This window comes from Petaurus breviceps, unplaced genomic scaffold (genome assembly GCF_028583685.1).
Source record: "Petaurus breviceps papuanus isolate PSGF00001 unplaced genomic scaffold, PetGlider_PUasm1.0 100, whole genome shotgun sequence".
Classification (NCBI taxonomy): Eukaryota; Metazoa; Chordata; class Mammalia; order Diprotodontia; family Petauridae; genus Petaurus; species Petaurus breviceps.
The window spans coordinates 6503188-6517294 of record NW_027185573.1 but is presented as its reverse complement, the minus strand read 5'-3'; the positions used below and the strand labels follow the sequence as shown (position 1 = coordinate 6517294).

Here is a 14107-nt window from a genome sequence, read left to right as displayed (position 1 = left end):
CACCACCACCACAACTACTACTACTATTACATAGGATGGAGGCAGTGCTGCCCAGTGGAAGTAGGACTGGGTTTAGAGTCAGAGGACCTGGGTTTGCACGCTGACTCTGGTACTTCGTACCTGTTCAACTTTGGGTAAGTCAGCTATCCTGACTGGGCCTCAGTTTCCTTATCTGTAAGATGGACTAGATGACCTTTAGGGTTGCTTGTGGCTCTAGGTCTGTGATCCTTTGGGGGCACAAATACCCGTTGTTTGTCTGGTTTCCTCCTCTACGCAGGAGCCCAAAGATCTTTAAAAAGAGAGTCTAACTTTGTGGGGTAGGGGGAAGAGAGAGATAGTCAGAAATAAAGGAGGAGAGTGAAACAGAGTCTGAGACAGAGGAGAGAGAGACAGAGAGACAGAGACAGAAAGACAGAGAGACAGACAGAGATAAACAGAGAGAGAGAGAGAAACAGAGACGGAGAGAGAGAGGCACAGAGAAGGAGGGGGGACCCCTCTCTGCCATGTTTACCCACTGCCTATTTATGAGAATAGAAGTTTTACAAGCTTGGAGAGCTGATGGACAAGTACAACTGCTAGTAGATAAAAAGTATTCCTTTTATCTGAATGTCTCATTAGGAAGGATGCAGTGTGGGCTGAATTGTTCCCTTTTGGGGATTGAATTACTGTTCTATTCAGCTGATACAAAGAAGCTATTGGTCCTGCTTAGGTAGCACATGAATAAGTAACTAGCCTTCCAGGGAGAGAGGCAGAGAGAGTCCTAGCTCTGGGGATTGAGAGGCCGCCTGCGTGCATGAGGGGCTGGGTTTCAGCCACATCTTTGGCTCAGGTCTGAGAGAGCTCATGTGGTTTGGGTGGCTAGGAGTGTGTCGCAGACCCAGATTACAGTCAGCATTTTGTAAGTACTAGCATTTTCCTGGAAAGAGTTGATCTAGGGAGACTGGTGGGCTGATTCTGTGATACAGAATGAGGGAAGAGAAGCAGCAGAGGCATTGGGCAGAGAGCACTGACTGCTCCGACTCTGGGTTCAAATACTGCCCCTGATGACTCTTATGTGTGTGCCCTTGGAGGATGAACTTCTATTCCTCTGGTCTGTTTCCTCCTCTGTAAAATGCCTGGGGGTGGAGGTGGGGGAGGCCGAGGGGCCTAGCTATAGATATGTGGTTCCAATGTGGATCTGAAGGCATAGAATGTGGATTCAAACCTTACCCCTCTTATTTCCTAGCTATGAAAGAGTTCTTCCTTTACCAGACTGGACCTCATCTGTAAAAGGGATTCCAACTGTAAATTAAGCCTAACTATCCTTTGATCTCTGTTCAGATGGTAGAGATTGTTCAATCTAGACTGAATTAGGGGCAGTCTGAGGCTAGGGGATGTACTGAATGACTTCTGAAGGGGTCTGCCTCCTTGAGGAATCCATGGGGATCTCTGGCCTTAACATTTTGTGCATTTAATCCTGGTCTCTCAAGGCAACATTTTGTTCTGACTTTGATAGACAGCATCATGTTACAAACAGGCTAGTCCCAGCTTCTCTTCCCTATCCTTAACCAGGGGCTGGGTAGGATACTGGTTATTTACTACTAATAATCAGCAACATTTCTATGGAGATCTCAGGTTTTGCAAAGCTCTCAACATGCTTGTGAACCTTGAAGCAACCTTGTGTGGTCAGATTGCTGGGTTAGGAGTCAGGGAGACCTGAGTTCAGGTATCCCACTTCTGACACTTATTAGCTCTATGTCTGGGCTTCCTCATCTAGAAAATGCGAATGCTAAACTGGTACCGATAGTACCTGCCTCAGTTTCCTCATCTATGCAATAGAGCTAATACTACTTGTAGTAACTGCTTCAGGGATTATTTGGGGGTTCAGATGAGATAATTTATATGAAGTGCTTGGCAAACTCTAAAGCGTCATATATACTGCATATTCCAAAAGTCTTCATGCAGTTTTAAGCTTTAATAACTTAAAATAGCATTAAGACTTTTGGGACACCCTGTATAAATTCCAGGGTTTTTTAAGGGGGGCTGTGGTTTGACCTATGTTTTTACCAGTGTAGGCAACCTCAAGTGAGGAAACCCTCCAGCAATGCAAATCTCAACTCCTTTGTAATTTAAGTCTTTGGCCACTGAGAGGTTAACAACCAATTGCTAATATTTAATAGAGTACTTTCAGGTATTCAAAGTGCTTTCCATATATTACCTGTGAGGTATATTAGGTATAAATAAATATATTATTTATACACACACACATATAAATAACCTGTGAGGTGCCATTTTTATCCCCCTTTTCCAGAGGAGAAAACTGAGGCCCATAGAAATTAAGTAACTTGTACATGGCTGAACAGCCTGTATATGTCAGACACAGAATCTGAACTTATATCTTTCCAACTCTGAGGTCAGATTTCTACCCTAAAAAAGGGGTAGACTGCCCTAATCAGGAAAAGTCAGACATAGAAGAAATGACTGAACAACCACAACAAAATAATAATTTATTACAAATAACTATTATTTTTATTGTAGAGGCCATATAATGCCAAGGATGGAGATCTTGCCTTGAAGACCAGGCTTCAGATACTGATGACTTGTCTTCTAAATTCTGCCTCTGACCCCCAATGACCATGTGACCCTGGGCAAGTCACTTTGCCTTTCAGGGTTCCAGGCAGCTGTCCATGACTAAGCTGCAGAAGAATCATTGATCTTCATTAGCAAAGGGAATCTCCTCACTAGGGAGCTCTCTATACAGATAGAATCGCAGTACAAGACAAGAAAAACAATGACACTACTTTTAGCAGAACATTAAGACTGAACTATTTAATTTTTTCAGAGAATTGAGAAAATGAACAATGTCATTCTTTCAAACCAACCTTCCTGGGGTGTCCATCCTCTTTATAACAGAAGTTCCTGGACATGGGCACATTGTTGGGTGTCAGAAGGCTAGGAAGTCTGCTTGTCCCTATCAACCAACACATTCTTTTCCGTCTTCTCTATGTAGAGTAAATCCTGCCACAGATGGGTAGATTAGCCTGTCCACCCAGGAAATGGTAGAAAGCCCGACTTTTTCCTTGGGGCAGGAGAATTCATGTTATGCTTCTAGCTGAGGGTGTTTTTCTAGAGGCAAGCAGGTAGGAGGTGTTTTATGTTTCTCCAGGTAGTTTATGACAGGCAGCAAAAATACATCAATAAATCTTTATTTTCAGACCCAGAGTAGCCCGATTAGCTCTGTTAATTAAAACTTTGTCTGAAGTGGCGTTTGATAGTTCAATAGTCACTACTACTGTTGATTTGTTAGGACTTGGTTCTGTACCACCCCTCCAAGGCACTGCTGGGTCTACTGCTTCTGAATTAATAATAACCATGCTTCCCACTTCCCATTGAGAGGACTCTTTCATCTTTTAAGAGCTTTACAAACCCTAACCAACTCTCCTGACACCCTGGTGAGCCAGGGTCTGTTGGGAGGGGCTGCCATGAGGTTATAAGACCTTGCTTCCAGTCTGGCTGTGACCCATACTGGCTGTGTGACCCTGGGGGGAAATCCTACAACCTCTCAAAGCCCCAGATACTATATGATTGAATTGGTAAACCATAGGGTGAAAACTGGGAAGGGAGGCCAGAACAACGGTGAGAGATGAAAGGGAATGATGAGGATGAAAAGGTTTAACATAAGGAGAGATTAGCAGCAAAGCAGCATAGGGGATAGAGTTCTGGACTTGGAATCAGGAAGTTGTTGTTGTTCAGTTATGCCCCTATTTGGGGTTTTCTTGGCAGAAATATTGGAGTGATTCATCATTTCCTTCTCCAGCTCATTTTACAGATGAGAAAACTGAGGTCAACAGGGTTAAGTGTGACACAGCTAGTAAGTGTCTGAGGCAGGATTTGAACTCATGAAATGGATCTTCCTGACTCTAAGCCCAGCACTCTAACCACTGCACCACCTAGCTGCCCCAGTCAGGGTAGTCTATATAAATGCTAGCTATTATTGTTAGCTTCTTCTTTAAGGATAGGAGGTTATACTCAGAGACAGGAGTGTCAGAGTTCCATATCATCTGAGTAGAACAGTTAGGTTTGAGGGTTGTGTCAATGGTATGTTCATCCCTGTGAGCCAGTATGAGGCCAAGCAAAGATGAAAGTCCTGAAGTTTATCAGGCTGATGACCTGGGGAGTCAAGATGTCTGAGGGGATGTTGACAAGTGGATGAAAATGGCCAAATCTGAGTTCAGTGCTTAGTGCAGAGAAAAAGGCAGTGGACCAGACACTGAACTCCTTGAAAGAGGTGAGAAGATGACCCGAAGGCCAGTAGGTCATTGCAACAGGGAGAGGTTGCTAAATAGTGGTGGTAAAGGGGCAGTCACGAGTTGGGAGTAAGGAGCAAAGAATATGATTTCCCTTCCTTCTGGCTGAATGCCTCAGGGGGCATGAGAGAAGGCACACCTGTACTCTCATCCCTATTCTACTAACTCAACTACACCATAGCCTATATCCTTCTCTGCCCTCCCATTCCATTGTATCATCTGTAACCACCGCACTGTTGTTTAAGAAAAACAACAAACTCCCCTTCTCCTGGACATTTCCAACTTTGTCCCATATTCTTGTGCTAGTGGAAACTTGGATCTTCTAGCAGTGTGTCCCTGGCCACCTTCTCTGGTCTCAAGTGTTCATTCTCTCTGGGTCTCAGTTTCCTTATCTGTCAAGTGTGAGACTTGGATGAATTGACCTCTAAGACCTCTTCCAGCTCTATAGCTTAGATGCTGTGACTTGCTCAAGGTCATATTGGTAATGAGTGGCAGAGACAGGATTCAAACATAGAAGGTCCAACCCCCAAACCAGGGTTCTTTCCATTATATTACAGAACTACGAGGAGAGAAAAAGAAGACATGGCTAAGTATTACAGATGTAGTACAGTAGAGAGAACAGTCAATTTGGAGTCAGGGTATGTAAGTTCAAATCCCAGCTTAGCTGTTTATTGGCTGTAGGACCTTGTTTTTTCTCTCTAGACCTCAGTTTCCCTATTTGTAAACTTATGGAGTTGGTCTGATGATGAATAAAATCCCTTGTAGCTCTGAATCCCATAATCCTAGCAGGAAATAACAGAACTTTTATGTTCTGATTCTAGATTCCATCCACAGTGGCCCTACTGTTCTTCATAAACAATTTTCCATCTCCTGTCTCCATGTCTTTGTACTATTTCTCCTCCATGCATCTTCATTCACAACTCTTGGAATTTCTGATTTTCTTCCTCAGTTCAATTGCCATCCTAGTCCCTTCTCATGCTAATGCCTTCTATTCTAATTTCTCTATGTACTTATTTTGTGTGTATCTTGTCTATATACCTAGATATGACAACACTACCCCCCCCCCCATTTGAATGTAAGCTCTTTGAAGGCAGTGTATGTATTCTCAGGATCAAACACCATGCCTGACACACAGTAAACACTTTGTGAATCTTTGTTAAAATCGATTGATTTGGGCTTTCTGGTAGAATATAATCTCCTCAAGGGAAGAAAGTGTTTTCCTTTTGTCATTGCATGATCCAACACATAATAGAGTGCCTGGAACATAGTAGGTGTTTAATAAATGACCATGCTTGGATGCCTTTTCTACTTTCTTCATTATTTAATTCTTTCCCTCGTACACAGACTCTCTCTTCCACTCCTCCCTGTATACTGTAAGTAGACTTGGGAATGGAAAATGGGACTGGTGACTTTGAGATCTTCTCAAAGAACTGTAGCTTCCCTCTGCCCCTGTATATCCTCCTCATCTTATCAAGTTATTGACATGAAATTGAAAAGAGGAGAGACAGACACAGACACAGACACACAGAAAGAGACAGAAAGATAGATGGAGAGAGAGACAGAGAGAGGGGGAAAGATAGAGAGAGAGGGAGAGAGACAGAAACACATGTACACACACAGACAGAGATAGAGTGAGAGAGACAGAGACTGAGACAGAAGTGTGTGAGTAAACCACTTATTATGTTGTGGATAATGAGGGGAATATGAAGGGTTAATGGAAGATGGAGACTACAGCCTCTGAATTATTGGGGAGAAGTGGGAAATGGCTGATCGTTTGCCTTAACCAACCTGCCAGTGCTTATTGATTTTTATTAATTAATTCAGCCAATATTCAGACTGCCCATAAGACACTTGGCATCTGGTCATGCTTGCATAATTATAGATGCTTCTAAAGGAAATTCTGGCTAAGTAATGAGTTGTTGGTCTCTGTCCAGATTCCAGAATACCTTACAGCTAATGATGGTTCTGGTAATTGACATGTATATAATTCTGTACAGTCTGTGAAGTGCTTTTTATATATTACCTTAATAAAACCTCACAGCAATCATGGGAGGTAGTGACTCCAAGTATTATTATTTTCTTTTTACAAATGATGAAACTGAAGCTCAGAGAGACTTGCCCATGGTCACAGTAGCTTATAAGTACTAGAGACAGGATTAGAACCCATGACTGTAAGGATACTCTATTAGCTACTGCTGATAGTCATTGGTCCTCCAAACCTATTCCTTTGGGCAGTTTTCTGGTGACAGGAAGAAGACCCAAGAAGCTGTGAAACCTTTGGCAGCATTGTGGAAATCCTTTGCAGTGATTTTTAAAAAAATAATTTCTATTGTAGCTGCTTGACTAGTGTTGATAGAGTGCTGGACTGACTTAGGAAGACCTGAGTTCAAGTTCTGCCTAAGACATTTACTAGCTCTGTGACTCTGAACAAGTAATTTGATTTCTCTATCCCTCAGTTTCCTCATCTGTAAAATGGAGATGTTAGAAACACTTGTCTCCCACAGTTGTTGTGAGGTAGTATGAATATTATAATTCCCACTTTATGGATGAAGAAACTGAGGCTCTGGGGGCAGCTAGGTGGTGCAGTGAATAGAGCACTGGCCCTGGAGTCAGAGACCTGACTTCAAATTCAGCCTTAGATACTTGACACACTTACTAGCCGTGTGACTTTGGGCAAGTCACTTAACCCGAACTGCCCTCCAAAAAGCAAAAAAAGAAAAGAAAAGAAACTGAGGCTCCAGGAGTTTAATGAATTAGTCACCACCACATAACTAACAAGTGTCAGAATTAGGACTCAACCCAGGTCTCCTGATTCCCGTCCAAGTGTTCTATCCTCTAAGTCACTGGGACTTGGTCCTGAGGGTTTTTACTAATGCAATAATGGGTTGGATTCTTGGGCATAGTTATTCCTTATAATAATTGATGTAGTAGATAAAGGACTAGACTGCAGATCCAGAAAAGGTGGGTCCAAATCCAGTCTGTGGGACCATGGGCAAGTCACTTCAAGCTTCTATTTCTTTATCTATAAAATGGGCAGAATAAATAGCTGTCTCCCTTTTTCATCATAGGCTAGCAGGACTTAGGAACAAAGGCCTTGAGGTAAGAGACCAAATTTGCTCACCTTGTTCTTCCATTCACTTATCGTATGTTAAATCCATTGACCTCAGTGCCTACATGAAAAAATAGGCTCAATAATTCCTGCTCTTGCTGGCCTCACAGGGCTGTGAAAAGGCTAAGTGAGAGGAGAGAAGGGAAGATAATTTTCATTTGGTGACATGTATCTATTTTTCTCCCTACAGTTCAGAAATGATCTGTGCTTACAGCCTGCAGTCCCCCAGAAAGCCTTTGGTCAGTTCCGACTTTTAGAAGAGCGGCCACAGACTTCTCCAGCCCATGTACCTGCTCTGAACCCAGATCTTCACCATTGGAGCCTTGCAGTAAGTCTCTTGTTTTCCTTTTGGCTTCATTTTTATCTTGGTGATTCCTCTCAGAAGCATAAACTGGATGGAACCCATGCCTGAGAGCTGTGTCTGTTCACTTTTGGGATCAATTTCTTGTGTATGTAATGCTAAATGTGAACTCCCCCTAGAACTGGCATACTAACTTGGAATCAAGAAACTCTAGGTGCATATACCACCTCAGACACTTACTAACTGTAACTTTGGGCTAGTCACTTAACCTCTATCAGCTGCAGTTTCCTCATCTATAAAATGGAAGACTTTTACTTGATGCCCTCTTAGGTCTCAATCTATGATTTTGTGACAGTGTCCTGATCGTGTAAAGCTTAGAAACTGGTTATGTTTCTTTTTATAATTGGGAATTCCATGCTCAGTAATATTGGTGTATGTGTAAAAATGTTTTCTAGTGCAGGGTCCCAACCTAGCAGGGTTTGAAAGGCTCATATACGTTGTCACAAGAAAGGCAGGGTCTCTCCCGGATAGCAATGAGAGCACATACCCATCAACCTGGGTAGGAAATCCCACCCTTTGAACTTTTCTAGGTTGGAGGATGTAGTTGCAGGGATCCAAGTCACTACAAATTGTCTATTGACTTGAATTGTTGGGACAAAGAGGAATCATCCCATTTTGTTTATGGGTGACTCTGGCTCTCTATTTTCAGGTGCCCATTTTCCTTGGGCAAGACAATTGCAAGTAGATGATTTATCTGATTTCCTCCCTCTGTGAAGAAGGCTATGCTTAATTTTATTAGAGCCTGGTCTAGGGAGATTTTCCTTAATGCAAAAAGTAGATCAGATTCACAGATTCATGGGCAGAAGTCCAATAAAGCCCTAGTTGGTGTGGTTGATAAAAGCTAAACTCTGAGTCAGGAAAACATGAATTCTAATCCTGCCTCTGATGCTAGCTTGCCTCACCAAGAAAAAGTCACTTTAATCGCTACAAGCCTCAGTTTCCCCATCTGTAAATTGGGGATAGTAACTATTGAACCTTACATGAGATCAAATGTGTGAAATTCTTTTAAATCTTAAATCCTTATATAAACATCAGCTATTTTTATTATTTGCACTCATGGGCCCTATAAATGTTGCATGGACTAGCTATAAGGGTCAAGGTATAAAATTCCCTGAATACTTGTTTATTTTCTCTGAGAACAGCAAGAAAGAATGTGTTTGATCCAGTTATGAAAAAGCATAACTTATTTTGTAAAAGTCTTTGGAGGGGAGTTTCTAGGAAGATCATTTTAAAATTGTATCATCATAATCAATGCCCTCTTCCTCCTCCATCATCATCCATGATCACACCATTATCACTATCATCACTGACATAATTAAATTGAGCATCGTGCCAGCTACTTCTGGGCATCTGCAATGATGAAATGCCTCCTTAGAATGGCTCTCAGGACTCCAAGGTGTGTCCTTAGCAGAGCTTTCATGGAAATCGTTTGTTTATCAGAAGAAGAATTACCAAGAAATCTAATGAGATTTTAGGCTACGTAAAGAGAAGCAGAATATCCCACAATAAAGATATGATGGTCCTGCCCTGGACAGAGCACATCTGGAGTATTGAGTTCAATTCCAAATGTGACACTTCAGGAAAGACATTAACAGGGAGGAAAATATGCAGAGGAAGACAACTAGGATAGTATTAACATTTTAAAAATAAATTATAATGATACTATAATTCACATTTCTATGGAGCTTTAAATATTACAAAAGCCCTTTGTATACATCATTTTCTTTGATCTCATATGATTCTCACAACAACCCTATTTAGTTTTTTTAAAAGGGACTTGGGCTCATATTAAAGGATAAACAATTGAAGAAAATATGAATATTTAGCCCAGAGAAGAGAAGAAAGAACTGTAGTCTTTTAGTATTTGTAGGATTATCGAGTGGCAAAAGTATTAAGATTTGTTCTTCTTGGCTCCTGAAGGCAGAACTAGGGGCAGATTTTTTTCCAGGTAAGAAAACCCTTCTAACAAAGAGAGCTGTCCAAAAGTGGAATAGGACATTTCTGGAGGTGATGGACTACCCCTCCCTGAAGGCCTCGATGTTGGTTATATTGCTGAAGGGATTCTTTTTCCTGGTTTGGTACAGTTTCATGCTATAGTTTGGAATAGACAGCTGCCTTTGTCTCTTTCAAATCTGAAATTCTGTGATTCAATGAATGTGGAGGAAAAAAAGGTCATTCTTTCAACACCAACTTGCATAGCCTAGAAGCTTCTCTCTCTTCTCCCTGGGTTGCAGGCAGGTTATACAGAGAATGTATTATCCACATTTTTTTTTTGGACTGTGTCACAGAATGTCTAATTGGGACCGGGTTCCGTTCCCATTTTGAAAGCATCAGAAAGCCTTGATGAGTGCATGTGAGTTCTTCCTAAATTTGGAATTGGCCGATCTTACTTTTTGATAAAATGTTGGCTGTGTTAAACTGCAGATGCATCATTAAAAGTTTATTTTTTTTTCTCCTTTAAATTTAGCTTCTCATGTCTCAGGGTAGAAATGTTGAATGATTCTTGTATGGGGGGTGGTGAAGAGAGCCCAGGATGTGACTTTTCAAATTGAGAGGCAGACTAATTACTCCTGGAGGTGGTTAGATGTTGAATTAGGGGTTGAGGTGAGGGGCAGACAGAAGCATATTTCACAGTTTCCTTAGTTTGTCCAAGAGAAATTTGTCTATATTATCATTTCATATGAGGATTGGTTGAAAGAAATGGGTATGGTTAGCTTGGAGATGGAAAGAATTGAGGAAGATATGACATTGTGATTTGGCTCCAGAGGGCTGGGGACTACAAAGCCAAGTTTGGCTTATGTCAGGACAAGCTTCCTAACAATTAGTGCTCCCCAAGGGGGGATGGGCTGCTTGGGAGTGGGGGATGGGTTCCCTTTCCTTATTTGGCTTTCATGTATTACCTGGATAAATACTTATCTGTCAACTGTGGTCTGGAGGGAATTCCATTCATGACAAGGTCCCTTTGACTTTCAGATTCTGAAATTCTAGGATTTCACTGTAGCATTTTGAACAGTGCCTGGCATATAGTAGGTACTCAATAAATCTTTAGTAGGTGATTGATTGATTGATCATTAGTATAGTACAGAGGGACCAAACCACTCCACAGTGCTGCCAGAACCAGATTAAAAAGTAATTAGACGACATTCACCAAAATAAATATAAATATAGCACAACATAGATAATGTTAACAAAGTGTTTTTAAAATTCAGTATGCAGCCTGAAGGGGCGGCCAGGTAGCACAGTGAGTAAGAGCACCGGCTCCAGTGTCGGGATGACCTGGGTATTGAATCCAGGCTCAGACACTTAGCACCCACCCAGAAACACCTGGCCGTGTAACCTTGAGCAAGTTACTTAACCCTGATTACTTAAAAAAAATGAAAAAAAATATGCAGCCTGAAGAGGTCATTGTATATGGTTTATTGGCCTATGTTTCTACTCGAGTTTGATACCACTGGTAATAGGACACTCTTGGTGAGGAAACTGTTTCTGCAAATGGCAATTGACAACTGCTCCATAACTTACATTTTTAGAGAGCTGTCTGGAACACCAAGAGATAAATGACTTACCCATGGTCACATAGCCAGTATGTAGGAGAGGCAAGATTTGACCCCCATACTTCCCATCATCTTGTAAATATATACAAAGTATATGTAAAGTGTTGTAGAGAGCTCTAACAACATCAGGGATCAATTGGAAGACAGCTCCTGAGCTTTGAAAGAAGCTAGAGATACTCTGACACAATGCTACAGTGATAGTGGATTGGTCATTGGTTCTGGAGTCAAAGGCCCTGATTTCAAATCCTGCCTCCATGACCTTGGGCAAGTCACTTAATCTCTACAAAAAGAGAGGGCTGAATAAGGTGGCCTCTGGATCCCTTCCATGTTCCTTTGATTCTAGAAGGCATTGCAGGCATGTGCAAGGTGATGGATTGGGTGTGGAGAAGAGTAGCAATTGAAGCCATTCCCTGTGAATCACAGACTATTAGAAGTGGAAGAAGTCTTTACAGATGGTCTCATCCATTTTGCACTTGTGGAAATTGATGTCCCAAAGGGGAAAGGTCTTGCCCTAGATCCCACACCAAGGCAATCAGTGGCAGGGCTTGAATCTGACCTGTGGCATTCCAAGCTCAGGTCTGGTGGAGAAACTGTGAAGTGCTTTAGGCTCCTTGGAGGACATATTGCATCTAATTACAATGTATTTCCAGAGAAGAAGTCCAAACCCTTCTGTGCTGTGGGTGGGAGGTGGCCATACAGCCATCATTGTTTTTGGGGCATCCATTCTAAATTTGCTCTCAGGCTGGCCTAGGCCATTGTGTGCATGGCTCTTTGACTGCCCAGGGAGTTGGTCTTTCAGAATCAAAGTTGGAATATCATTATCAGAAGAGGTCTTTGCTTTTCTCCAAGCAGCTTCCAGGGATCGGTATCTGTCTGTACCTCAGGACTAACTGTCTCGACATAATGTTATTTCTAGAGGAAATGCTCTCTGAAAGCAACCCAATGATGTCATCATCCTTCATCATTAGAGCAATTAAGGATTTTAAAATTCCCTTTACTTTAAAAAAAATTGGAGAGAGAAATCAAAGCAGGACAGGCTTTCTTGTTCTCCCACTCAGAATGCCCACAGCGATCCATTAGAATTTGCCATTTATTCCTGATATGCATAATTCTTTGATGCTGTCCTAGGTCTTATCTATATTATGCTAGCCAAGAAAAATACAAGGCTCTAGTTATTTTAATTTCATGGCCAAATATAGATCTGGCAGTAGGAACAGTGAAAACTGCTCAGAAGGTCTTGAAATCTGTTCTGATAGTATCATGCTTGGTCTCAGCTTTGCCTCTGATTTACTGGGTGTTCTTGCTAATTCACTTACTCTCTCTGGGCCCTAGCTTCCTCATCTGTAATAGAGAGGTTGTGTTGCAAAATGGAAAGCGCATACCCTAACTCTAGAGTCAAGGACCTGGGTTCAAATCCTACCTCTGACATGAAAAGTTTTTGTGACCTTGGTCAAGTAACTTAATCACCCTCAGCTTCAGTTACCACATGTGTAAGATGAGGGGTTTGGGGAAGATGGTCTCTGAGGTCTTTTTCAGCTTTAGATCTATGGAAATTTTTTCAATTCAAATATTTCAGAAGAACTTGCTAGGTGTAAGTCTGTATTCTGAAACACAGTGTTTGGTATGTAGTATGCATCTAATAAATGCTTTTTTATTCTTTCATTCATAAAACAACAGCAAGAAAAACCCTAACTAATCCCTGCTTTTAAAGGAGTTTCCATTCTATTGGGGGTGGAGGTTGGGGTTGGCTTCAGAGAAAATGAAATACAAGGCAACAACAGAGGGGACTGGAATGATGCCTGAGCTGAGAATTGAAAGGAGGTAGGGATTCTGAGTGTAATACCACCTTCAATAGCCTCTCTCAGAGAGATTATAGGAACTGTTACATTATCTTAAAGAAGCAAATAATTCTTGAGAATCCAGCAATTTACCTTATTCTGGATTCTGTGCTAATTGTCATAGCTAAAGATGACTTCATGAAGTACAGAGAGGAAAAGGACAAAAAGAACTCCTATATTGAGAGAACTGTATCAACTTTTATTCTGTGAAGAAACATTCCTTGACTACTATCCTGAGACCTGAATGGTGGAACTGTGTCTCAGAAGTAAAGAAAAGTTGAGAGGAACAATAATGGTTAGAGGAGAATCTGGCAGTGATTCTTTTTTTTTTTTTTTTTAAAGAAATCGGGGTCAAGTAACTTGCTCAAGGTTACACAGCCAGGTGTTTCTGGGTGTGGTGCTAAGTGTCTGAGCCCAGGATTCGATCTCCAGGTCATCCCAACCCTGGAGCCGGTGCTCTTACTCTCTGTGCTACCTGGACGCCCCAGCAGTGATTCTTTCCATAGCTGAAAGATGACTATCATTTAAAAATCAATGTGTTACATTGATAGGGGATAGAGAGCTACCATAAAATCTAGGAAGACCTGAATTCAAGTCCTACCTGACATATATTGTCTGTGGTACTGTGGATAGTCCCTCTTAGTTCTCCAGGCAACTAAGGTTATAAAGTGCTGAGAAGGAGCTTAGCTGCATTTGTATAGGGAGTTTTATCATCAGGGAGTTCTCTATACTAATGAAATCACATGTCTAGTAACTATTCCCTTGATAAATTACATACAAAGTAGCTTTGATGTTTATGTAAGCCTATATTTTATTATATACATATGTATATAGTACACATATATGTCATGCCTATATATACATACATGTGCATGTGTGTGTGTGTATATATATATATATATATATATATATATATAGAGAGAGAGAGAGAGAGAGAGAGAGAGAGAGAGAGAGAGAGA

The 14107-nt window shown here is 41.4% G+C and overlaps 1 protein-coding gene across 2 annotated transcripts in view; it reads left to right on the top strand.

Annotated features, from left to right (window-relative positions):
• Positions 1-14107, top strand: part of LOC138168073 (RIMS-binding protein 2-like) — a 490664-nt gene that overhangs the window by 168207 nt on the left and 308350 nt on the right. For both annotated transcript variants that reach the window (XM_069097401.1, XM_069097946.1), the window contains exon 4: positions 7586-7723. In XM_069097401.1, coding sequence (XP_068953502.1) covers positions 7586-7723 — 138 coding nt within the window. The remainder of the gene's footprint in view (positions 1-7585; positions 7724-14107) is intronic.